This window comes from Nycticebus coucang, chromosome 22 (assembly GCF_027406575.1).
Source record: "Nycticebus coucang isolate mNycCou1 chromosome 22, mNycCou1.pri, whole genome shotgun sequence".
Classification (NCBI taxonomy): Eukaryota; Metazoa; Chordata; class Mammalia; order Primates; family Lorisidae; genus Nycticebus; species Nycticebus coucang.
Window position 1 is genome coordinate 35,268,136 of NC_069801.1, and position 26,330 is coordinate 35,294,465.

At 45.4% G+C, this 26,330-nt stretch overlaps 1 protein-coding gene across 5 annotated transcripts in view; it reads right to left on the reverse strand.

The window, feature by feature from the left end:
- The window catches only part of HIVEP3 (HIVEP zinc finger 3), a 523,619-nt gene that overhangs the window by 48,309 nt on the left and 448,980 nt on the right, over positions 1-26,330 (reverse strand). For all 5 annotated transcript variants that reach the window (XM_053576635.1, XM_053576638.1, XM_053576634.1 and 2 more), the window contains 2 exons: positions 7,118-12,688; positions 2,714-2,859 (listed from right to left, as the gene is read on the reverse strand). In XM_053576635.1, coding sequence (XP_053432610.1) covers positions 2,714-2,859; positions 7,118-12,148 — 5,177 coding nt within the window. In that variant the 5' untranslated portion in view covers positions 12,149-12,688. The remainder of the gene's footprint in view (positions 1-2,713; positions 2,860-7,117; positions 12,689-26,330) is intronic.

Sequence of the window (26,330 nt, forward strand, 5' to 3'; positions counted from 1 at the left end):
CGGCTTAATTAGTGATAGGAAGACCTGGATGTTGGACTCACCAGACAGTACCTACTCTTTTGTCTGTGGCTTCCCGCACTATCATTACAAACTAGATCTACATGTACCAACATGAATACATCTCAGAAACGCTGCTGAGTGAACATACCAGGCACACGTTAGACTGATCGGAGGGTCCTTAGCCCTTCCCACCAAATAGTTCCCGTTCTCCCAAGCACAAGGTAGGATTATGCTTCCCTACTCCTGCAGAGTTAGGTGCAGCCATGTGTCTTGCTCTGCCAGTAAGGGTGAGCAGAAGCTTCTGGGTGGAAGCCTTAAGAGCCAATGTGCAATTCTCTCTCTCTCTCTTTCTTATTTCCTTCTCCTCTTGGCCTCCACCAGCCTGGATCCCTCAGTAGATCCAAGGAACAGAGCTCCATTGCAGACCCATCACAGACATGTGCTGGAGTGAAATAGAAATGTTCACGTGTTAACAAAGAAAGAAAACAAATAAAAGGAAGAACTGAGTCTAAGGCAAAAACCTGGTGCCCACAAATGAATCTGCTCCGGAATAGCCCAAGACTCTACTCAGTGTTTCTGGGCAGGGGGCATGTTGGCAAGTTGAAGGGACATGTGGTTATATGATGGGTTGAACGGATGGTTATCAGCATCCCTGGCTCTATCCCTGAAATGCCAGGGGGCCCCCAGTTATATGACAATCTTAACACCGTCCTCCTCCTCCATTTCCAAACACCCCTTGGGGGTGATGTCAGCCCCAAGAGAAATGTGGATGTAGAGGGATTGCCAGGGGATGGGAGGGGAGGCAGGCTGGGAGAGAAAAGGATCTGACTGGCGATACCACACAAACCCTTTATGTGCTCAAATCGGATGTGACAAGTTGAAAGAGGATATTTTCCACAGCTGGAGGAACAAAATGAGATTATCGTGGTGGGAGATAAAAGAGATGAATATACCAATGATAATGTGCACCAATGTCTGCTGAGCACCTGGGAACTATAGCTGTCACAGGGGTGTCACGGGGTTCTTGGAAAATCCCACAGGATATGCTAGTAATATTATCCCCCTTTTATAGACAGGGAAACTGTGAGTTGGAGAGGTGAGAGGGGCTGGTCTCGGTGGGGGCGGGGGGAACAGAGGTAAGTGTGACACCTATTTGCCAAGGATGATAGAATCTGTTCAGAGGGAGATTCTGAAACAGACCAGGTGGGGAGACCTGTAAGAGATGGAGGAGGAGCAAAGTGTAGGTGTAATCTTTACCCTTTCAGCGGAAGGCCGCCCTTGCAGGCGGAGGCTCCCAGCAGGTGGCTGGATGGGCAGGGGCAGCTCCTGCCAGCTGCCCTTCTGAGGCTCAGGCTTCCCCAGGGGATGAGGGCAGCAGGAGGTGGTCTCAGGGAACTGGGTGCCCAACCTGGTGGTGCCTTCCTCTCAGGGCAGAAGCAAACCTCTTTACGGACCCAGAAGGCTACTGGAGGTGGGAGGAAGCTCTGCATCCTCGCTGCCCATCAGCCCTTGAAGCAAGAGGAAGGGAGTCAGTTGCTGTGACCAGCCATCACTCCTGGTTTCAAGCCTCTGTGTGTGGCTTTCAGGGACCCTGTGATCGGAGAACACAGAGACACACGAGGGCGCTCTAACCACGCAGCAGGAGAGGAAGACCGCCCGTCCCACAGGGAGCGAGGCTGGCATTGTGACAGACCTTTGGTGCGATGTTTCTCAACAGTGCCACTATTGGTCTTCAGAAGCATCGTGTTTCAGTGCTGTTTGCCACCCAGACGCCCTCTCTGTCACTGTAACAACCCTGCTTCCACGTTTTCTGACACCCCTGTCCTGAGAGCCCCTGCTGGTCAGTGCCACCAGAGAATGCCAACTGGCAACTTCAGGGAGTGTGGCCATGTCTGCTCTCCCCCAACCTTACAGAGCACTCCCACACCTCCCACTTAGACCCTGGGAGCTAGGCCCTTGTGTGTGCTGGAAAATCAGAGGTCTCCATGACAGCCCATGTTAACCGAGGTGCCCAGGGACTATCCTCTTCTGGAGGTTAAGTTTTCCCCCAACTTGTTGTCCTTTAATACCATGGCCACCCTGATCACACCAGGGACACAGACACAGGACCCTGAGACAGACACCATGAGACCTGCTCACACACACCCAAATCCCAAGGAGCAAACACGTGGCCACACAGAACACAGTTGGCACAAAAATTCCACAATGCACATCTGAAACAAGGCACCCTCCGAGAGCCCAGAGGATCCCCCAAAATGTGAGTTCTGAGATGTTTAGATCCTGAGGTTCCCAAAGACAAGCATCAAAGGAGTAACTAGGGATGATATTCAGAGTGTTCACCAACCAATGAGCCCTTGGCCCCAGCCAGTCAGAATGGGGGCCAGTGTCAACAGTAGGTGTGCACAACATGTGGTCAGCCCTGTGAACAGCAGAGCCTGCGTGCTCCGTGGAAAACCAGAATGCTGAGAGGTGACATTTTGGGAATATATGCCGCCGCTTCCAATCCTCAACAAATACCCAGCATGGCCCGTCCCCACCAAAGAGGCCCCCAGTGCTCTCAGACAGATGGGCCTGAGAGTCCTACCAAGGTGGTGTCTGCTGAAAGGCACTGCTGGGGCCACAGGGCGCCAGTGGGCACAGCGCTGCCAGGTGAAACACTCACCGCCCCCGAACACAGATGGCCGCCAGACTATGGAAACCAAACAGTTCTTACCCTCCTTCGAAGATTTTGATCCTCGCCGGCTCCCCTCTCTGGGAGGCAGGAGCGTCCTCCTCCAGCTCCTCTCTCCTCTCTTCTTCCTTCTCCACTCTAGCTAGATCTTTCTGGCCTTCCGGGGAAACCAGTGAAGGGAGGTGAACCTGGCCCAGTGCAGGAATGACAAAATCATTGCTGGTTACATTTCATTCTCAGTCAGGTGCAATATCATCACAACAGTGATGATGCCTTCCCTGGCGCCAAACACCCACACATCCTCAGTCTTCACACTCCTCTGTGAACAGGTGATTAGCCTCACTTCACAGAATTAAGGACACGGATTCCCAGAGAGGAGTCCCTTCCCCAAGGCCACATGGTTAGCTGGTGTCAAAGCATTTTCGAGTTAACTTTCCCACAAGACCTGTGTTTGCTAACTATCCTTCTACACCAGTCTGGGCACTCCTGGGGAGGGGTCTTCATCTTGGTCTCCTCCATTGCCCAAACAGGGCCTATCTCAGAGAAGAATGTGGATCAAAGAAACGAAGTCTCTGTTCTGCCTTTGGAGCTTAACTGGTCCAATTCTTGTTTATAGATCAGAAAGCCAAGGTCACCTAGGAAGTAAGGGCAGTGCTGGGAGCAGAGCACAGGTCTCTGCTTCAAGGACCGTTGCCCTGCTGAGCTAGTAACAAAGGCTAGGAGGCAGCCTGAGGGCCCCATGCATAAGGAGACTATGTGAGCTCTGGTTGTGGATCTAAGGGAACCCATACTCTCTACAGAGCAATGGACCTCAATGATGAGAGCAGGCTTAATAAGGACGTTGGCATTGATCTTGAGCTCCCTCACATCTCCCGTTATCTCAAGAACATGTCCTCTAAACCCTCCAGTAGTGGCAGGGGTGGGGAGCAGAGATGCTGTGCTGGGGTCTGGGGCTAGCAGTGCTAGGAGTGAGAGTCTCATCCTACCTACTTCATGCCACCATCCATGAGGTCATGGGAAGCTATGCTATTTTCCAGCTAGTGGGAGAAACAACCACATTTCCCACTGCTAAGATAACCTAAGAACTTCAGTCCCCTATGCCACCTACCACCCCTGCTCCTACTAGGAAAGATGGGGTTAGGCAGAAGGGCATCTGGTTGGGAATTAGGGAATCTGAGTTCTAGCACCACTGCATGCTCAATCACCCCTCTGGGCCTCAACTCAGAGTCTGAGGGGGTTTAGAGAGCATCATGAAGATCCATTCCAGGACCTATTCCTATGATTTAGTGACCGACCCTCAACTAACGTCTTCAGAATTGGAAGTGGGGAGTGGAAGCCAAGCAAGAATTTGGACTGATGCTCTGGCAGAAGGCAGCTGACTTTCTGCAATACCTGTGGGTTTCCAGAGCACGCTGTTTCCACTCTCACCCTCGCCTGTCATCTTCTACCAGAGGTCCTCAAACTTTTTAAACAGGGGGCCAGTTCACTGTCCCTCAGACCGTTGGAGGGCCAGACTATAGTTTAAAAAAAAAAAACTATGAACAAATTCCTATGCACACTGCACATATCTTATTTTGAAGTAAAAAAACAAAACAGGAACAAATATAATCACACTGACTCATGTGGCCCACGGGCCGTAGTTTGAGGACCCCTGAACCAATCATGAAATGGCCAATGGGCCTCCCACAGGTAAAGGAACTGCTTCTCCCTCATAGCCTGCTGTGATGTCTGAGCTAAGCTGGAGGAGGCTGGTTTGGTGGCAATGTACCACTCTATCAGGAAGCACAGGGTTGGGATTGCACAGGGACCAGGAATCCATTCTGGCTTTCAATGATAATAATATGAATGAGTATAGCTAAAAACATTTACTGAGAGCCAATATCATGCTTACTGTTCTAAGCATACTTTGCATATTTTTAACTCATTTAATTATCCCCATAGTACTATAAGGTAGGTATAATTATTGTCTCTATTTTACAGATGAAGAAACCAAGACACAGAGAGGTAAGTTATGGGCCCGAGGTCATGTAGCTATAGGTGGGGTAGTGAGATTCAAATCTGGGCAACTTTGCAACTCAATCCTTTGTTCTTAATCTCTTTGTTACAGTGCTAAGTGGTTGTCCAAATGATCTCCAAGGAGAACAAATGGAAGGAGAAGGTTGGGGAAAGTGATGTGGCTTCAGAGCAGACTCTTAAACAAGCTTGGGTTTCTCTAGGGATTATACATAGAAAAAAATATCTATGACCAAGTTCAAACATGATAGGTTGGGTAAGACCTTCAGGAAGATGGTTAGGAAGGGCTTCAAAATGCTAAGTCAGACAAAGGACAGACAATGGAAGCTACAAAGTGACAAATGTTATCTCAGTATAATAAAGGACTTTCTTAAAGTACCATCCAAAGATGGATTGGGTTGTATCAAGAGGTAATAAGCTCTCCATCACTGCAGATATGTAAGCAGAGGCCAGAGAGAGGGGTAATTGTATAAAGTCCTCAAGTCACAGACCATGCAGTTACATTAACTTACCCAATTGGTGCACTTTTGGCAGGAAACATGCCATTGAACTGAACAAAATATTCCAAGAAAAAGTTTGCAGGTTTTAGCTTATTTTAAGAAAGATGCATTTTAAACAAATAATTTCCAGATCCAATTAACTCAAATTAATGCTTTCTTTTTCTTAAAAAAGAATTTGTGTAATTTTCAATCATTAGAAAATAAAGGCAGCCTAGATCATTTGAAAGGGCTTTGGAGTGAGACCTAATTTTGCATCCAGGCTGTAGTGTTTACTGCGTGGCCTTGTGCAACTTACTTAACCTCTCTGTGTTTTGGTCTCCTCATCCAAAAATGATGATATTGCATACAAATTTTCAAGGCGGTTATGAAGATTAACGTTTTGCATAGTACCTAACACACAGTAGGAACCCCAAAAGTTATAAGCATCAGTATAATTGTAATAGCATCTTGGAAGTGGCCACAGCTTAAAAGAGGCACTTGAGAGCAAATCAGTGTGATGTTCATGGCAGAAATGGACACCTTGGTCAGGGATGGCTGTAGACTGGGACAAATACATCCAAAGAACAAATTTGGAAAGTAGTTCTATGAAGAATATCTGGCCAAGCTAAGAACAAATTCAATGCACACATTTACTCAACAATAAAAGAAGAGAAAGATATGAATGTATGGGAATTTATAAAATACAGTTTAGCTCACTTTTCTGCAATATGAATTTAGGTTAGAGGATTTAAGCTTGATATTATCAAAGCATCTATCTGGTCTGAAGACACACTAATAAACATCTTTAAATTTGCAATCATCTTTTAAAGTTTTGTCTCCTCAAATAATTAAAAAAAAGACAATAGCGTCTTTGGAGTCAAACAGGTCTGAGTTCCGATTCTGGGTCTGTCAAACATTCACCATGTGACCTTGACCTTGCTCAGTCTCTGACCCTCAGTTCCCTAATGTATACAATGTATACCATAGGGATGGTAACACTATCTCACAAGTGGAGGTGAGCAATAACTGGATTCAAAAGCCCAGCACAGTGAGCAGTTGGGCTGTGAAATAGACAAGACCAATTGTTGTTATTTCACAAATGCCAAAATCAGTAGAACATATCATGCATTGAGCCCCTAGGCTGGCCTTGTCAGTCTATGGAGGTGTCTTTTGTCTGATGCAAACTTGGAATTCCTGAATTTCCAGGACCTCTTGCTGGATAATCTATAGCTCCTGATTGATGTAACCTCAGGTCAGAGGCAATGAAGGTGTTTGTACAAGTCCTTAGTGAGGGCCTAACGCTACTTCATAGCATAGATGGGTCAAACTGTGAGCGATATTTTCATTTAAAGAAAGATACTGCAGCTCAGTTCTCTATACATGTATGATATCCTACTCACAGAAAAGAAAGAAGGAGTATTTCAAGAGTTGTGTCAAATTCTAGCATCTCTGGAAATGGGAAAATTTCAAGTGGTACTAGAGAATGGAAATAATAGATGTAGGGAATAAGAAAAATGGGAAAAGAGTAACAAGACAAGAGAGAACAATGCTGTGATACTTTAACTGAGGGAGTGGTATAAAGTCCTAAAATTGCTATAGGCATTTCTGTTAGTCAAATTTTCCAACTCAGTCTCTTGGAGAATTGCCTTTTTTCTTGCTGAGATTGTATCTTTGACTTTATAATAGAAACTCATTGGAAAGCAGGACCACTTTATAGCTAACTTCATTAAAATGCTATTTGTCCAATGATGTGAGGCAGACACTGACAAAGAAATCAAATAAACATGCTTTTTTTTTTTTTTTGGTAATGTGGCTAGTTTCAGCTCCCAGAGAGGAAATCTGTCCACTCTTCTGGCTCTAGTTCTGCAAATGGAACCTAAGGACAATGTGGCTTTAAAAGCTCAGCAAGGACTTTTACAATCAGTAGTGAGAAGAAAAACAAGGCTGAACTTACCTCAGTCATGCGGGGCTTGCGGGAGCTGGATGGCACAAGCCTTCCTGCCTCAGGATGTGGAGCTGCGGCCATGGTGTATGTCTCTTTGCTCACTTTCTGCTTAGACCTCAGGAGGGACAAAGCAGCTTTAGTGGAAACCCCCGGAAGGTTGGGGTTGTACAAACTTATGCACCAACCAGCGTATACAGAGGACTTCCTATCTGCATGCTGGATGTGATTTGGCTTAATGTAGTTTAAATAGCACCAACTGACATTAGTGGTTGTGTGGAGGCTGGGGAACTGCAGTACCTTCTTTAAGTCCGTACCTTCTTGCAACTTGGCTGGTCTGGAGGGCATTTCTGACAGAGGCAGTGAGCTGGGAGGTGCCAGGAGAGGGAGGTCAGGTTGTTCCTTGGAATCTTCTTTCTTCAGTGGGGGCAACCCTCTTCGATGAGGTTTGCAAGAGGGCTGGGAATATTCTTTCAAAGCTTCTGAGCCTGGGGCTGTCCCATGGGGCAATGTGGAGTAAGGGAGGCTAGGAATTTCCTTTGGGTTAGATGGATCTGAAGACAGCATTTCTAACTCCCTCCTGCCCTGTCCCTGGCTGCCTGAGGATTTCTCTGGCCTCTTCCCATCCTCAGTGCTGGTAAGCACCACACTGCATGGTTTTACTAGCTCAAGTTTTTCATCTACCTTGAAAGCTTCTTCCTCCTTCACCCGTTTTTGCTGCTGGGTTTCCATGGTAAGTTCAAGGCTGCCAGCTGGTGAAAGAACACGTTTGCTCCCCCCTGCTGTTGATGAACCTCCTTCTAGGCTTAAGACGTTCTCTGATGACAGGGAGGTGCCTTTTCTTTCAGGTAATGTCACAGGCACTCTCAGGTATGGAGTTGTAAGAGCTCTGCTTTGCTCTTCACTTAACCCAGATGGCCCGGGCACAACCTCATGCACGTCTGCCTCACACACAGTCTTCCCTTTGGATGCAGGCTCCTCAAACATGGGAAGAGCCATAGTTGCTGAGCTTCCTTGGGATTGGGTGACCAAGACCTGGGAAAGAGTGGTGTACATTGCGCTCCCATAGGATGGCATGTTGGTCTGAACACGGACAGGTACAACCAGGGACACCATGGTGTCTGAACAGGCAGGCAGGGCCAGTGGAGGGGCTGATGTGGGAGCTGAGGTGCTGGCTGGAGGAGGAATGGTATACTCTGTGCTGGGGGAGAGACCAGCACTCCCTGTTGCCAGAGGGGTCAGGCTGGTTTTGATCTGGGGAAGATGGCTTTCCACTTCGCCAGGGAGCTGAAGTGCAAACTGGGATTGCAGAGGCAGGAAAAATCCAGAAGAGAGTGCTGAGGAAGGAGGGTATGGCATAGGCATAAAAGAAGGGGGCTCCCGAAAAGGGATGCTGGCTGGGTGAGGCATGAGCTGGGGGAGATGCAGTTGGCCTGGGTGCAGAACAGCAGGTTGAAGAGGAAGTGGTGGGGCTTGAAATAAGGAGGGAGGAAGTGGGGGCACAGAGTATGGTGGGGAGAGGAGGCTGGTCATGGTCTGGGTGGAGAAGAATTCTGAAGACTGTCCTGGCTCATGCTGCAAGAGGTGCTGGAAGGAGAAAAGGGAGACAGGTGGGGGCAGGTACGGCTTCTCATGCAGGGAGGTCTGGGCTGTGGGGTGATGGAACACCTGCAGTGCTTCTGTGTAGGGTGTAGTGGGCCTCAGCGGGGGTCTGTCCTGCCCCTGGCTCTTGCCTCCTGGGTGCCCGCTGTGCAGGGCACCTGGTGCAGAAGTCTGGGGCAATGAGCTTTTGGCGGCAGGTTTACTGGATGAAGGTGGTGGTTCCTCACTCTCCTGTCTTCCCTTGGGGGTAGCCTCCTGCAGCTCTGTGTCTGGAGGCCTGCTCAGAGAGGCCTGTCTCACCAAAAAGCATTTTCTTCTCTCTGGCGGGGCCACTGGCACCAGAGGGGCTGCTGAGGCTGGTGCAGAAGGGCCTGTCAAGGACAAGCTGCCATAGTCGAAAGATTTGCTGCGTGTCTCGGTCATGTGGGCAGAATGGGAAACGTTGGGGCTCTGCTCTGAGGCTGACCTCCGCATCTCTCGGGCATGCGGGTGGTGGCTGGGCACAGTCAGCATGTGGGTGCCCAAGGGTTTGGAGCGAATGTCAGATGAGGGACCAGGGCCCTCGGCCTTGCTGTGGTCGTCCCTCTCAAAGGAAGCTGAGCGGCTGGACCCGCTCAGAGAGATGCTGCTCTCCTGGCTCGGGCTGCGAGACAGTGGCACAGAGGACTCGAAGCTGGACTCCCCTGATGACTGGGCTATCTCTGCCAGGCGCAGTCTCTTCTTCTTGGGTGGCAGCTTCTCGGCTGGGAGCTGGGCAAGTGTCTGGCTGCGCTGGGGCCACTGGAACTCCTCTGTCTTCTCTGGTTCCTTAGGGGCTGGCCCTGGCTCAGGCTCTGGGTCTGGCCGGTCGGGCTCCTCAGTCACCAGGATCTCAGGAACCTGAATGTTTGGCTGGCGGACCAACTTGGGCTGCAGGGAGTGAGCCGAACGTCCATGTGGGGCAGGTTGGGGAGATGGGAATGGGGCCAGAGGTCTGTCATCCCCTTCCAAGCCACTGGGCTGCTCGAGAGAGTCAGACTTCTCAAAGGAGCTGGTGTGCTGGATGACAGAAATTTCTTTGGATGTGGCTCTCCTCTCCTTCCCTGATTCTGAGCTGGACCCTAGCTTTGGAGTCCTTGGCTGGAAGCCCATGGGTCCCTCCAAGGAGGGCGCTGATTTACTTGGTTCTGCTGGTGACTTGGTGGATTCCAGGGAAAGGTTCCGCGCAGCATCAGATGGCCCGGGGCTGCCAAACTGACTTTTTGTCGACTCAAAGGCAGGTGGCTCTTCCTCATCCCCCAGGCTCTTCTCTTTCCTCCTCTTCCGCAGTGGAGTGAGTTCCAAGGTGGTCCCCAGTTTATAATGCATCATCTGGGACCATGGCTCATGCTCAGCCTGACTCTTTTCGACTTCCAGAGATGCATGAGCACCTGCAGAGATGGGCTTTGTGATCTGAAGCTCTGAGCAGTAGTACTTTTTATGGGCTTCATAGTTATCCCTTTTCTTGTACCGAGCACCACATATGTTACATTCATAGATCACCCCTTTTGTTTTCAAACCCTTCTTGCTCTTTTTGCTAAGTTCACTGTCCTTGGGTTCTGGTTCTTCTGAGGGTTTGGAGGCTGTGTCTTTGCTACTTGGTCCAGCCTCCTCAGAACTGTACTCCCCTCCCAAAGGTAATTCAATCGCTGGCTGGCGCTTCAGCATCCGGGGGTGGGAGGTAAACACTTGACTGCTGCGGCTCAGGGCATCGGTGTCGGGGATATGGTCATCGAAGGAGTAGCTACCTCGGAAGGTGTGGTGGGGGGTGCTGATAGTGCAGGCGGCAGAAGGCATTGAGTGGCTTCTCAGCAGAGGCACAGGGGGGGCGGTGCTAGGTGGGTGCTGCAGGCTCAGCAGTGATTGTTCTGGCTTGGTTTTCTCGCTGTGGGATGACAGGGGCTCCCGGTAGAGGCTGGACTTGGGGGATTCCATGCTGCTGCGTCTGGACAGAGAGCTGCGCCTTGGCTTCACACTGTCTATCTCGCTGGTGTCCACCACGGCCTCATTGATGGTGATGAGCTTTGTGATGTGCTCGATCACCTGTGTACGGGGCACAGACAAAGGCACCAGGCTGGGCTTGTCTTCAGTGGACAGGGGCAGCAGGGGCTGGGTGGAGGTGGCTGTCAGCATGGAGGTCCGCTGCCCGATCCGCCCGCACTTGCCAAAGATGATCTCAGCATAGGACTTGGCGTTGGTGTTTGGAGGGCTGACCTGCTGCTCAGCGCTCTCAGAGCGGGAGAAATACCCAGACTCTGTACTCCCCTTGCTGCCTGGGCTCAGAAAGGCCTGCTCGTCGATTACCTTCTTCCTCTCGCTCAAGCGGAGGGCCAGCTTCTGCTTAATTGTGTGGGTGTCTTCGGGTTTATGGCTCAGGGGGTGCTCAGATGAGGGTTCCACAAATGGAGGGGGGTCCTCAAGAGACTGGGCTGAGCTGGACTGGGACAAGGAACAGCGTTCAAGGCTGGACCCATGGCTCCCAGAGCTGTACAACCCGCTGGAGAGAAGGGGCTGCTTGGGCCTGGGGGAGAGCTCTGTGGGGTGCCCGGAGGTGGCACTGGTTTCCTCTTCAGAATCTGTGGTTTCTCCCTCGGTGGGCTCCTCAAACTCTTCCCCGGGGAGCCTCTCCATCTCCAGCCCTGGGGGGTACATCTCACCGCCAAGGCCGGAGGCCAGGCCCGCTTTGATGCGGTGGGCATGGGACTTCCTGTGCTTGTAGAGGTTACTCTTGGTCTTGAAGGAGAAGCCGCAGGGGCCACAGGGGTAAGGCCTCTCCCCTGTGTGTGAGCGTATGTGCTTCTGCAGCACGCTGGGCTTGGCGCAGGGCCGGCTGCAGTACTGGCAGATATACTTGCCTGGTTTCTGGGGTTTCCTCTCCTTCTTGTGCACCTCTTCTGCGGGCTTCACAGAGACCTGGGAGGGGCGAGGCATGAAGATTTTGGGGATGCCAGGCAGGTCCTCGGGGGGAAGGATGGAGGCATGGGAGGGCAGGAGCTGGCTCTGAGGATGGAGACCAGGGGCCACGAAGGAGCCTGAGGGTCCAGGCCGCATGGGGTCAACCAGCTGCCACGTGGACCCCTCCAGGAGGTGCTCGGGTTTGCCTGGCGACATGAATGCTGGTGTCAGAGGGTGCTGCGGAAGCTGTGAGATGTGGACGGAGGCTTCAATGGAAGGCCTCTTGGGGGGTTTCTGCTGCTGGCCCATTTTCTCCTGAGAGCCTTCTCTAAGAACGGATGAAGGGCCTGGGAAGGTCTGCGGGGCTAGGAGCTCTTGGGCAGGGCTCTCTTGGGCAGCAGCTGGGCCGCTGCCTGGGTATGGGACGCTGGAAGAAACACTGCTCTGAATGGCCTCTCCTTTGGTCAGCCTCTTCCGGGGACTTCCCTCAGCCTTCTTGATACCCTTGATATTTTGTTCAGGATCCATGACCTTCCTAGAGACTTCGGATGCTATTCAGGGAGAGTCAGGTTAGGCTGCATTTACGAATGATCCAAGTGTCCCAAGGAAGTGTCCAGCTTTAGCCACATTGGCCAAGAGCAGCAGAAGCCAAATCTGAGACGGCTTTGGGAGTTTTTTGCAAGTGTCACTGGCTGTGAGTGGACTCAGGGCAGGTCATCAGGGCCCAAGCTATTCATATTGGTGAGCCATGGCCCTCTACTTGGCAGACAGAAAATGCACCAGCACTTTCTGCCTGAATATCTGTTGGGAAAACGTCAGGAGGGATATCAGTATTGCCATTGTATTATTTCAGTTGGCAGTGGCAGGTGGCCCCCACAAGTCCCCTGTGTGCTATGCGAATGGTTGAAGGTTGGTGATATCTGAGTCCACGGCCCAGTCATCCCTGGTCCCAGCACGGGAGATGCCACGCTGGGTATTGGGGTTGGGCGGGGGGGCTCCTTGCTGGCCCCTTTTCCCCTTTATTTCCGTGTTGGAGATCAGCAGCCTCAGAGGAGAAATCACGCTCTTCTATGAGACAAAACACACAAACAAAGAAACACACACATAGAAGAAAAGAGAGAGTTACTGTGATTTGTCCACAGCCAGACTGAGACCCCTCAATGCTTAACCAGGGAAACAGCCAAAATTGTGGGCCCTGGTTCCACATCCCCACACACTGCCATTCTTTCCTTACCCGCTTCTGAGATGATGTTGGGTGACTTGAATACCAATGTGTGTCTGAGGACTGGAGCCATGTGGGCCACTGAGGGCAGAGGCAGGGTGGACTCTGGAAACCATAGGAGGGTAGGTAGGATGAGGCCTGGATGCCTGTCTCTGGTCTGTGACCCACTCCGGATGGGTCTGAGCTCTCTAAGCCTCAATTGCCTAATCTATAAAATGGATAATAACAAATCCTTACTCAACTATGACAACCATACCTTGGGGCCACAGTGGAGTCTGGAGATAAGGAGTGTAGATGCCACTGGATAAACCATGAGTGGTGCTGTGGCAGGTGCGAGGCAATGCCCATCAGTTATTCAAGGGTGAGATTATTCTTGGGTTAGTATTTTTCCCTGGTCTTGGGTTCTGTAAGTTTCCTCAAGGGATGTCACTCATGCTTTTCTACCCCCTTGCTAATCCACTCCCCAGCTCGTGTTTCACGGCAAAGCTGCAAACTACGGCCACAGCCTGTGAAAACTCACAAAAGAACACTTGTGTAACCACCTAATTGATCCAAGTAATTGCCAGGAGGATTATTCTGGAAGGTTCCTCCAGCTTTGCAGCCTTTCCTTGTCTGATCAGTGCACCAGGGATGCCCTAGAAGTAGGAGATCCTTGCCAACTTCAGGGGCAAAATTGGTCTGTGTGGAGCCCTAAGTATGTGTCTCTCTTCCAGGGCCAGCTGAAAGTCGGGTGGTCTAGGCTTCCTGGGCTATGAGTGCATCCTCAGGGCTCTTATCGCCAAGAGGATGGTCAGAACTTCAAAGCTGGAAGTCACCATGGACTCCATCTCCCCCATCTCCCTGACTTTCCAGTTGAGAAAACTAAGGAGCACCAAAGAAAGACACGTACTTAAGGTTCTATGTTTCAGCACCTGGGCCCAGCCTCTGAATTCCAGAATTTGTTCCCCAGCCCATTCTCAGGTGTGTATCTATCTCCCTTGGGTGAGGCCTTGAGTGAGCAGTCAGTGCCTCTGCATTTCTTTCTTCTCCTGAAGCATGCCATGCCCCAGCACCCATGGTGCTCAGAAAGTTAACAAGCCTGTAAAACTCAAAAAATTATCTCTCAAATGGCAGAGCTTAGGCTGCTAAAGATAGATCTTTTAGCTAAAAATTATGTCCTCTAAGTTTAATCCTTTTGTGTTTCTTTTCTATCTTGTTTTTACAAAGAATTCAAAGTAACTATAACAAAATAACGTTTATAGAAGAATGACAAATTATAAATATAGGAAGACTATAAATAAGAATAATAAGTCAGGGGACGGTGCCTGTGGCTCAACCGAGTAGGGTTCTGGCCCCATATGCCGGAGGTGGTGGGTTCAAACCCAGCCCTGGCCAAAAACTTCCAAAAAAAAAAAAAAAAAAAAAGAATAACAAGTCACAACAAAGAAAATTCAAATAAGACAGAAGGTCAGGATTGGTGGGATAAAAAGTACACAGCTATACCAATCATAAGGGCTAACAGTGTTTCCATAGTTCAGCTACACATATATGAGCTTCCTGGCAGCTGAGGAGAAAAGGGAGATATGGTCCATTATGGAGTCCTTACAGTCAGAGAGGAAGAAACATCTAAGTCCTTTGCAAGAAGCAAAGGATTGCCTAAAAAGAACTTTTATAGAAGGTACTTTAGGCAGGGGCAGTGAATGATACCGGCCATCATCTATGTCTTCAATAACATTCCTCTAGCAAATGTAGTCACCAGTGGAAGGCCACAAATAAGCAAAGGCAGTTCTCTGAGAAGTCAAAGCCCTCTTTTGACTTGGATGGAGTAGGCATCCTTCCTACTCAGGCTGAATGTGGGGAAGGGAGGGAATCTCATTTCATTGTATCTCAGTCAATAAGGAAGCCATGTAGCATATCATCCAAACTATGATGTTTCAAGGTCTGGTTTCCAGGCAAACCAGAATAAAAGTTTTCCCTCACAGTGAGTATTTACACAAGTGCTGTAACTGTCACTGGATTTCTGGTATGAACTTTTGATCTTTGTTGTGAGGACTAAAATTACACCATGGTCTCCTAAAGGGTTGTTAGAGATGGCTTGTGTAGTCCAACCCCCTCACTTGACAGGTGAGGAAATGGAGGGCTGCTAGAAAAAGGACATTTGCATTTTACCTAAAAGTCACACAGGAATGGTGGCAAAGCTGGGCCATCCTCAGCCAGGGCTTGTTTCCCACCTCTATTAATAGATATTCTCTGTGACTTCAGTGACACAATGGGCACTGTGGTCTTGGGCTCCTATCCACAGAAGCATGGGCGCGACACCTGGGACATCACCGTTTCCACAGTGAGCAGCAGAGTTGGCTTTTCCACTTATGCCCCAACCCCACGGAACATGCTTGATGAAAGCAGTGGGGAGCCTGTTAATGGGGGGAGTCCATCCTGGCAGCATCACCCCAGGCCTCACTTATCCACGTGGAGGAGGACAGAAGGGCTGATCCTTCTGAAAAATTGGACAAAGTGGCTGTCATCTGCAGCGCAGACCGAGAACATTCTCTGGGATGCTCTGGGACTCCTGTCCTGCCTGCACCTGTGTGTGAGAAAGGCCCTTTGGGTGCTATTGTGCATAGTAAAGAGTTGACTATACTTACTATTTCTATTGACCCTTTCATGCAAGGATCTCAAAGCACCCTCCAGGACATTAGCTGGTGGTAAGCCCAGCCTCTTCCCATGGATGGATGGGACCCTGCGTGTGACTGGGTGGTGAAATGATAAGTCTGAGCAGGGGTTGGTTGGCCAGGGAGGATCATTGAGTCCTGTGTTCTCCCTTCCCTGAGTAACAGGCTCTCTAGGGGGAGGTGGGGAAGCCTTCATTGGCTGGGTTTGACACAATTCCCAAGGCCAGGTGAGAGGGAAAAGGTGGATGAGGGAAACAGGTGACTGCTGTGTTATCAGGTGTCTCACTGGGCCAGGACTGCCTGCCTGGGGTCAACATCTAGCCTGCACCTGAGAGTGGACCTGGTGCTCCTCTAGGGAGGGGGCCTGCTGCATGCACCTCTGAGGCCAGCTCAAGCCACATTTGTCCTTGGACTCCTGGGTCAGTGCTCTCTGCTAGCCTGCTATACATGCCACGACAGTCTCAGGTGCTTAACACCAGGTGCTAAGGCACTCCCCTCTCTGGGCTTCAGTTTTCCCTTCTGTAACATGAAGAATTTGGGTCGAATGACCTCACAGGTCACTTCCATTCTGACAATTCTGGATTTAGGAATCTAAGACTAGGTGGAAGTGTGGTCAACTGAAAAATACTGGCCAATTTTCTAGTTAGCCCAGGCTGGCCACAGTATTGATCTTAAGCTGGGGAAGAATTCCACAGGGTAAATTAAGCCTCAAATCCCCATCATTTTTATACTCACAAAATATACCCTCACCGTATCTAGGGCATGTGCTGGTCTTTGTAAAAGGCAACCCTCCTAGTGGGCTTTGCTGAGAGGTTGACTGGCAGGGTCAGGTTCACTTGGCCACTGTGGGGGGAGGGCTGGGGAAGACTCTGTGCCAGCCTCAGCTGTGGCTGCTGACACCAATCAACCTTCAAATGTCAGCTGCAAGTCCTGCCTCTCCCTCTTCCAAATGCTGGATTCAGTTATAGGATTCTTATCTCACTCAGGTCAGGGTCCCCTACAGCCACTGACCTACCAGCCATCAGCTGGTTCCGGGTAGAGCAAACTATCCCTGCTCGGGGATCAGCGTGCACCCTGGTGAGGAACCAAGGCTTCCTGGACATCAGCCCCTGACCCACCTAGACCTTGGCCAGATCCTGGCCTGCTGACCCTCACTCTTTTGGGCTTTCACCGCCTCTGTTCCTGCCTCCAGCCATGAGTCAATCTCCAAGTCTGGCTGTTTCTGTTCCCTGCATCTCCTTTGTGAAGGCTTGAGTTTCACACCCCAAGTTCACAGCCCTAGTCTTTGTCTAGACCAGACATTCTGAAGACAAATTATAGACCAGAAATTCTGGAGTGCTTTGTCCTTCTTTAAAGAAAAAAATTTTTTTAAAACTATTTTTTATTAAATCAAAACATTATACATTGATGCATTTATGGGGTTCAGGATACTGCTTCAATATACAATGTGAAATGTTTACATTGAACTAAGTAACACATCCATCACAATTATACTCATTTCTTAATAGTTTTGAAATGTACCTTTGCGTCATGCACATTATTTTTTTAATGAAAGATACTTGAAAAATTTTCAAACACTGTAGAAATGTATTGTCTTCTGCTCTTTCTCCTGAATCCACCTGTGCCTGTGTCCTCTCCCTCAAAGAAGCTACAGTTATGTTCTTTCTAACGTCCTAATGCATTCATATCAATATGTGTGTGTATACTGGAATTTTTATACATGGTGATGTCTCTTGCTTTTTTTTAATAACCTATGTATGGATGTCTGGGTTCACCTTCCTCTCTCTGGGGGCAGAATAGTATTCCATTGTTATCTGTACGCAAATTCAGCCCATCTCTTACTGATGGATACGAAGGTTATTTCCAGCTTTTTTTATTCTAAGAAATGCCATGAAGAATACCCTCTGTGTACTTGTATATCACAGGATAAACTTCCAGGAAGGAAAATACTTGATCAAAGGGAATACAAAGCTGAGATTATTTTTCACATCTTTTTGTTTATGTTTCTGATGGATTATATTTTCTTATTGGTTTATATAAACTCTTTTGATTATCAATCCTTTATATATATAGCTATAAATACTTTTTCCTTATTTGTTATTAGTCTTTAACTTGGTTGTACAGAAAATTACTATTTCTATGTGGTCAAATGTGTCATCAGTCTTTCCCTTTATGACTTTTAGGTTTCATGTCCAAGGTTATTTTATAGGGTATTTCGTCTAGTTCCTTTATGATTTATTTTTTTCCCTTCATTCCTCACTTGCTTCCTTTCCATTGAAATCTGGGCTCCAACTGACATTTATTTGGGTGTAAAGAGTGAGGTCTTAAACTTAATTTTTTTTTCACTATAGCCAGCCAGTTGTCGTAACACCATTATTTAATAGCCCATTCCCTCCTCTGCAATGTCCTGGGGCATATGCTAAAAGCCCAGGTTCTAGCTTCATTCTAGATCTGCTGAAATAGAATCTCTAAGAAAAGGGGGCCAGAATTTATATTTTTGCAAAATTCCCCATGTAAATCTGACATACACTCTTCTGTAGCCTGGTATTTGGGAAAGCTGGTGAAACTCCTCTCACTGCCTACTATAGTTAATCACCTTCCTCCCAAGTTTCCAGCCTTCTCTCATTCCACTACCTTCATTGCGGAAAGAGAAATCCCTTCATTTGCCAGCCTTACCAGGCTGCTCACTTTGTCAACAATTCTCAATAATGCCCCAGTGCAGAGAGATTTCACCAGTGGCATTTCAGTGCAGTTATAATTAGGTCTACTCTATCTTTCCAGCCTCCTTTCTCTCCATCCTGTACTCACATCTTGTCCTCTTTGGCTTTACACATTACAAAGCACTGGAGGTTGGAACAAGGCCACAGGAAATGTTGAGTTTTGGAGTTCCAGACAGGGGCCCTGCACTGTGCTAGGGTGGGTTCTGGGTGGTTGAGGGGTGTTTCCACACATTCTCTCCTGGGTCATAGAATGACAAGGTCAAGTCCCAAACTATGAGGGCTCAGTTGTACCACACAACTTGTGATAGAGCTGATATCAGTGACTGCCCTCAGAAAGCAGGTGGTAGGTACAACTGAGCCCTCACAGAGGGCAGTGATGTGCCACTGGGCTGGACTAGGCACTTAGAGGAATAGGCACAAGCTAGGCTATCCCATAGATAGCCTATGTCAAAAGAAGGAGGTTTTCTGTTAATCTGATAGGTCAAATAGTGCTGCTTCCCTGTGAAGCCCAGGAGGTCTGCCTTGGGCCAGGCCTGTGGCTTAACCAGTTCATCAGGGTCTTCTCACTGAGCTTGTCTCCCGCTGGCCTGGGCAGGGACCGGGCCTTATTCATCTTTGTATTTCCAGTACCTGATATAGGACTCAGCATAGACTAAAATATTTGAGATATTTTTAAAGTACTTAACTGAGTACCTACCACGTGCCCAAATTATGCTAAGCATTAACATACTGATTCTCACCCATGTCCCTGTTTTGCAGATGAGGGGTCTGAAGCTTCACGTTGTAGATCAGGTAAGAAAGGGCAAGAGTAGGGTTTGAACCCTGAGCACAGGTCAATACCTGGGAACTCCCTAAGGGCTCTGATCATGGTCAGAATGGCCCAAGTAGTCTCTGCCTTCCTTCCCAGTATCCCAGATCTTCCAGAAAGTCTTCCCTGGTCAACTATAGCCACCCCCACTTGCACCACAGTCCTCCCCATGGGCAAGTCACTTTGCATGACCATGTTAACCTCAGAGCTGAGTTTCTTGTTAAATGCTTTTCCCTCAACAATGAGTGGTGAATTATTCACTGTCTGGGAGGCTCTTAAATCATTTCCCTTGGATGACTGTGGTCTCTGTGTTCCTACTTTTCCTTCTCCTCCTCTCTCCTAGCACCAAGGCAGAGACATGGCTTGGAATTTCTGCACAGTGGTCAAAAAGCAAATTCTATTCATAGCAGAGAGAAACCCAGGCAACCTTCAATGACTTAGACTTGGCTGGCGTCTGGCTTCCTGTTAGGGAGCTCAGGGAGTGAAGTGAAACTGACACCATTAGGGAGGACAAAGTCTCCTGTGATATCCCTGAGGAAAGGAACACATTTTACAGTCAAGACCAAGCAATGATGCAGAATTCCACTCTGCTATCCTTGAAAACACCTGGACTTATCCCTGATTATCTGTGGTTATGATAATTCTGGTGAAGATCATCTAAATCAATGTCACTGTGCCTAAACTAGATCAAACAAGCAAACTCTCACTATGTGCCAGTGCTGTTTTTAGTATTTTACACAAATCAGCTCATTTATTCCTTATAGTAACGATAGCAGGCAGGTATTATCCCATTTTACATATGAGGAAACTATGGCAAAAATCACAAAGCTGCTAAGCAGCAGAGGCAGAACCTGAACTTGGACCATCAGTTGACTTCTGCAGTGGACACCCTCAAGGCAGCTGGGGCCACACCAACCTGGCAGAAAGCCCTCAGCTTTGTAGCACAGTTGTAACACTGTGGGTAATTGAACACTGCTCCTAGCAGCCTTCCTTCTCATCATCTGGGGCCTCAACCAGGGCCTGGTATAGCCCAGATGCTCGGAGTTAACCAAAGTACTAAGTTACCTGTTGTAATATACTGAGATATCTATCCATCTACTTGCGTTTATATATGTTTTTTTCCTGCAAGGATTAAAAGGGGCTTCTGGACACTGGTGAGAACTAAGTGGGCATCTATGAACTTAACTTGATCTGTTTATTTTAAATGGTCGAGGAAGTGCTTGTGGGTGAATAAACTAAAGGAAGAACAAAGCCTGAAATGGGAGTTGAACAGGTCAGGCAGACTTGCCTTCTGGTTTATATAAACTTGCATTCTGCCAGTCTCTCACCAATGCTGCCTAAGAAAGACCTGCATTTCACACTTGCTGCAGGGGCCTGCTCCCTCGTCAGCTTCCAGCAGGTCTCTAGCCGTTCCTTTGATGGCATTTTGTTTTTACACAAGTGACTGTGGAACAGAAGGCACGCCTGCCTACAAGCTCCCTAGGTGGCTCAGGTTCTTCAGTCTAATACAGAGGGAAACATATAGAACACACTATAACTCACACACATATACTATAGAATAACCCCAGAAGGATAAATGACCATGGAGACTGGGTGACACATACAATGTGGTCCAACAGCAGATGTAGGGACTACTTGTGGCTTCCATCTTTCTTGTCTACATGGCAGGATACATATAATTGTATGGTAATGATACAGCAGTTGTAATGATCAACCTGTAACTCATTTCTTCATTTATCCACTCAGTCTGCAAGTATTACATGGGCCTTCTCAATGCTGGGCCAGTAATAAGAAAATATATATATACCATACATATATATATGTATATATATATATATATATATATACCTTACTTATACCTTACTTATAAAGTTATAGTAATCAAGACAGTATAGTAGCAACACAAAGAAAGATTAATGGAAACATAACAGAGTAAGGGAACATGCCCCCCACATATACAGTCACCTGATTTACAGCAAAAATGCTATCGCATTTAGTAGGGAACATGATGATCTTTTCAACGGTATATCCAAATAGAAGAAATGAACCTTGATTCCTTACCTTCTATCACACACACAAATTAATGTGAAATGGATGATAGGCCATTAGTTATTAAATAATAAAGCTTTTAGAAGAAAACATCTTCATAAACGTGGAGTTGGCAAAGATCTCTTACACAATTCACAAAAGCATAATCACATAAAGGAGAGGATTGATAAATTGTGCTTTATTAAATTTAAAAACTCCTGTTCATCTAAAGACATTAATAGTAAAGAAACAAAGCACAGACTGGGAGAAGATACCTACAACATGTTTTTGACAAAGGACCCATGTCTAGAATATAAAAAGAATTCCCAAATACAAATAAGAAAAAGGTAGATAAACTAACTGAGAATGGAAACAGTTAACTCAAAAATGGATCAAAGACCTAAACTTAAGAGCTATAACTATAAAACTCTTAGAAGAAAATGCAGGGGAAAAACTTCATGACTTTGGATTTGACAATAACCTTTTAGATTTGACACCAAAAGGTAACAAAAGTAAAACCAGATAAACTGGACTACATCAAATTTAAAACTTCTGTGTATCAAAGTAAAAAATCAACAGAGTAAAAAGACAGTCTACAGAGTGAGACAAAACATTTGCAAATTGTATATCTGACAAGGAATTATAGCCGGAATATATAGAGAACTCCTACAACTCAGCAACAACAAAAACAAACAAATGGTTAAAAAATGAGCAAATAACTTGAATAGACACTTCTCCAAAGAACATTTAGAAATGGCCAGAATGCACATGAAAAGATGCTCAACATCACCAATTACTAGGAAAATGAAAATCAAAACCACAATGAGATACCACCTCACGCATATTAGAATAGCTACTAACAACAACAACAAAAAAAAAAAAAAAAAAGGAGGAGGAGGAGAGGGAGAAGGGGAAGGAGAAAAGAAAGAAGCATCAATAAGGATATGAAAAAACTGGAATCCTTGTGCTCTGGTGGGAATGTAAAATGGTGCAGCTTCTATGGAAAACAGGGTGGTGTTTCCTCAAAAAATTAAAAATAGAATTGCCATATAATCCAGCAATTACACTTCTAGGTATAATATATACTTCACTTAAGAGAATTGAAAGTAGGCTCTCAAAGAGATTTTTGTACACTGATGTTCACAACAACATTGTTTACAATAGCCAAAAGCTGAGAGCAATCCAGATGTCTATTTGGATAAACAAAATGTGATGTGCGCACACGTGCACGCACACACACACACATCATGGAATATTATTCGGTCTTAAAGGAAAGAAATTCTGACACATGCTATAATATGAATTACTTTTGAGGACATTATACTAACTGAAATAAACCAGTCACAAAAGGACAAATACTATATGATTTCACTTATATGAGATACTTAGAGTAGTGAAATTCATAAGGAAAGAAAGGAGAATGGTGGTTTCCAGGGGTTGTGGGGAGAGATGAATGGGAGCTGTTGCCTTATGGGTACAGAGTTTCAATTCTGCGAAATGAAAAGCAATCTGGAGATTGTTTGCAGAGCGATACTTAATACTGCTGAACTTAAAAATAATTAGGATGGCAAGTTTTATATTATGTGTATTTTACTATGATTTAAAAAATGGCAAACTATTTTAACAGGCACTACAAGCAAGAGGTTATCTAAATGGCAAATAAGTGTATGTCATGAAACTTTCCCCCTATGTTTTCTTCTAGGAATTTTACAGTTTTAGGTTTTAGGCTCAAGACTTTCATCCATTTTGAGTTGATTTTTATGTATGTTGTAAGATAAGGATTCAATTTCATTCCTTTGCATGTGAATATCCAATTTCCCCAGCACCACTTGTTGAAGAGACTATCCTTTCTTCATTGTGTGTATTCTTGGCACCCTTGTCTTGGATTTATTTCTGGGCTCTCCAATTTGTTTCATTGGTACCTATGTATGTCTGTCTTTATGTCAGTACCATTCTGTTTTGATTATTGCAGTTTTGTAGTATATTTTGAAATTAGGAAATATGATGACGCCAGCTTTGTTCTTTCTTGGAATGGATTTGGATGTTTGTGGTTTTGTGTGGTTCCATATGAATTGCAGAATTATTTTTTCTATTTATATGAAAAATGTCATTGGGATTTTTTTTTTTTTGATAGTTTTTTTTTTCATTGTTGGGGATTCATTGAGGGTACAATAAGCCAGGTTACACTGATTGCAATTGTCATTGGGATTTTATAGGGATTGCATTGAATTTGTAGGTTGCTTTGGGTTACACATACATTTTAACAATATTAATTCTTCCAATCCATGAACATAGGATGTCTTTCCATTTGTTTGTGTCTTCTTTAGTTTCTTTCATTGATGTTTTATAGTTTTCTCCTTAGTTAAGTGTGGATTTCCACTTCCTTAATTATTAGTGATGTCAAGCATTTTTAAATGTGCTTTCTGACCATTTCAAGACCTTTGGAGAAGTATCTATTCAAGTTCTTTGGTCATTTATTGCTCATTTTATTCTTTTTTGTAAATAGGCTCATTTCCTAATTTATTTTTCAGATAGTTTGTTGTTAGCACATAGAAAGGCTACTCATTTTTGTATATTGATTTGTATCCAGAAAGTTTATTAAGTTTGTTAATTAGTTCCAAAGTTTTTTCTAATGGAGTCTTTAGGGTTTCCTATTATACTGTCTGAAAATGAAGACAATTTTACTTCTCCCTTTCCCATCCTTTCTTTTTTCTTGCTTAATTGTTCTGGTAAGTACTTCCAGTACTATGTTGAATAGAAACAGCAAGAGTGGACATCCTTACCCTTCCTTCTCTTGTTCCTGATCTTAGAGAAAGAGTTTTCAGCTGGGCACAGTGGCTCAGGCCTTTAATCCTAGCAACCCAGAAGGCCGAGGTGAGGCAGGTAGATCACTTGAGCTCAGAAGTTCGAGATCAGCCTGAACAAGAATGAGACCTCATCTACTAAAAATAGAAAAACTAGCTGGCATTGTGTGGGTACCTGTAGTCCCAGCTACTTGGGAAGCTGAGGCAAGAGGATCACGTAAGCCAGGAGTTTGAGGTTGCTGTGAGCTATGATGCCATTGCACTCTACCCAGGGTGACAGAGTGAGACTCTGTCTCAAACAACAACAACAACAACAACAACAACAACAAGAAAAGAAACACTTTCAGGTTTTCACCATTAAGTATGATACATGAGCTGGTCATAAATAGCCTTTATTGTGTTGAAGTACTTTCCCTATATTCTGAGTTTTTTGAAAATTTTCATCATGAAAGAATGTTGAATTTTGTAAAATGTTTTTTCTGCATTTGAGATGACCATGTGATTTTAAGTCTTTATTCTGTTAATGTAGTACATATCGCATTAATTGATTTTTGTATGTTGATCCATCTTTGTATCCCAGAGATAAATCCCAGTTGGTCATGGTGCATAATCCTTTTAATATATTGTTAGATTTGATTTGGTGGTATTTTGATGAGAATTTTTGTATCTATAGGCTGGCAGTTGTTTTTTTTCTTCTTGTGATATCTTTGTTTAGATTTTGTATTAGAGTAATCCTGGGCTCATAAAATAAGCCTGGACGTGTTCCCTCCTCTTTGACTTTCTGAAAATGTTCCAGAAGATAGATGTTAATTCTTTTTTAAATATTTGGTAGACTTTACCAGAGAAGCCTCTCGCCTGGGCTTTTTCTTACTGGGAGGTTTTCAATTATTGATTCAATCTTTATACTAGTTATAGGTATGCTTAGACTTCCTACTTCTTCATTACTTAGTGTTGGTTGGTTGCATTTTTCTAGGACTTTATCCATTTCCTCCAGGATATCCAGTTTGTTGCCACATAATTGTTCACAGTAGTCTCTTACGATCTTTTATGTTTCTGTGTATCAGTTGCAATATCTTTTCTTTAATTTATGGTTTGATGTATTTGCATCATCTCTATTTTTTTCTTGGTCTATCTAAAGGTTTGTCAATTTTATTTATCTTAAAAAAACCCCTCAGTTTCATTGATTTTTTTTTCCTATTGTCTTTCTTTTACATTTCTTCTCTAATTCTTGTTTTTTTCCTTTCTTCTGCTAACCCCAGACTTTGTTTTTCTTCTTCTAGATCAGTGGTTCTCAACCTTCCTAATGCCACGGCCCTTTAATACAGTTCCTGTGGGTCATGGCCCACAGGTTGAGAACCGCTGTTCTAGATCTTTAGAGTATAAAGGTAAGTTGTTTATTTTAGCTATTTCTTCTTTTTTTAACATAGGCATTTATCATTCTGAGCTTCTCTCTTAGTATAGCTTTTTGTTTAATCTCATAAGTTTTGGTACATTGTGTTTTCATTTTCATTGGTCTCAAGATATTTTCTAATTTCCTTTTTGTTTTCTTCTTTCACCTAATGGTTTGTTCAGCGTGTGTTACTTAATTTCCACATATTTATAAACTTTCTCGTTTTCCTTCTGCTATTGATTTCTAGTTTTAGCCCATACTGGGCAGAAATGAGACTTGGTATAATTTCAATCTTCTTAAATTTGTTAAGACTTATTATGAAACTTAACATGAGATCTATTCTGGAGATGGATCCATGTGCACTTGAAAAGAATGTATATTCTGCTGCCGTTGGGTGCAATGTTTTTGTATATATCTGTTAGGTGCATTTGGTCTATAGTGTTCAAGCCATCTGTTTCTTTATTAATTTTCCATCTGGATATTCTAGCCACTGTTGCATATGGAAAAATGCTCAATACCATTACATTAGAGAAATATGAATTAAATCCATTACACTTTCACCAGAACAGCTAACATGAAACAAATAAAATAATACTAAATGTTGGCAAGAATGTATGATAACTCTTCTTGTGGAAAAACTCTTATGGGTGGGCCTTTTCTTGCCCATTGTTTTTGTAAAGGTAATAGACATAATCATTTTGACAATTGATTGGCAAAATCTAATACCACATGCATACTTACTCTTTGATCCAAACATTCCACTCCTAACACTATATCCTATGAGTATGTATGTCTACCAGAAAACACAAACAAGAATGGTCATAGCAGCTTTATTAATAATAACAAAAAACTGGAAAGAACTCAAATGCCAACAATAAATAGAATGGATAAATAGTAGTATGCTCTTGTAAGAATTATTACATGGTAAATAAAAAAGAAATACTGCTATAGGCAAAAATATGTTTCTTATAGATTAACAATAAGCAAAGGAATTCAGATAAAATAGACTGCTTACTGTGCTATGATTTGTATATGTCCACTCCAAAATTCAGGTGTTGCCAATGTAATAGTATTGAGAGGGGGGGGC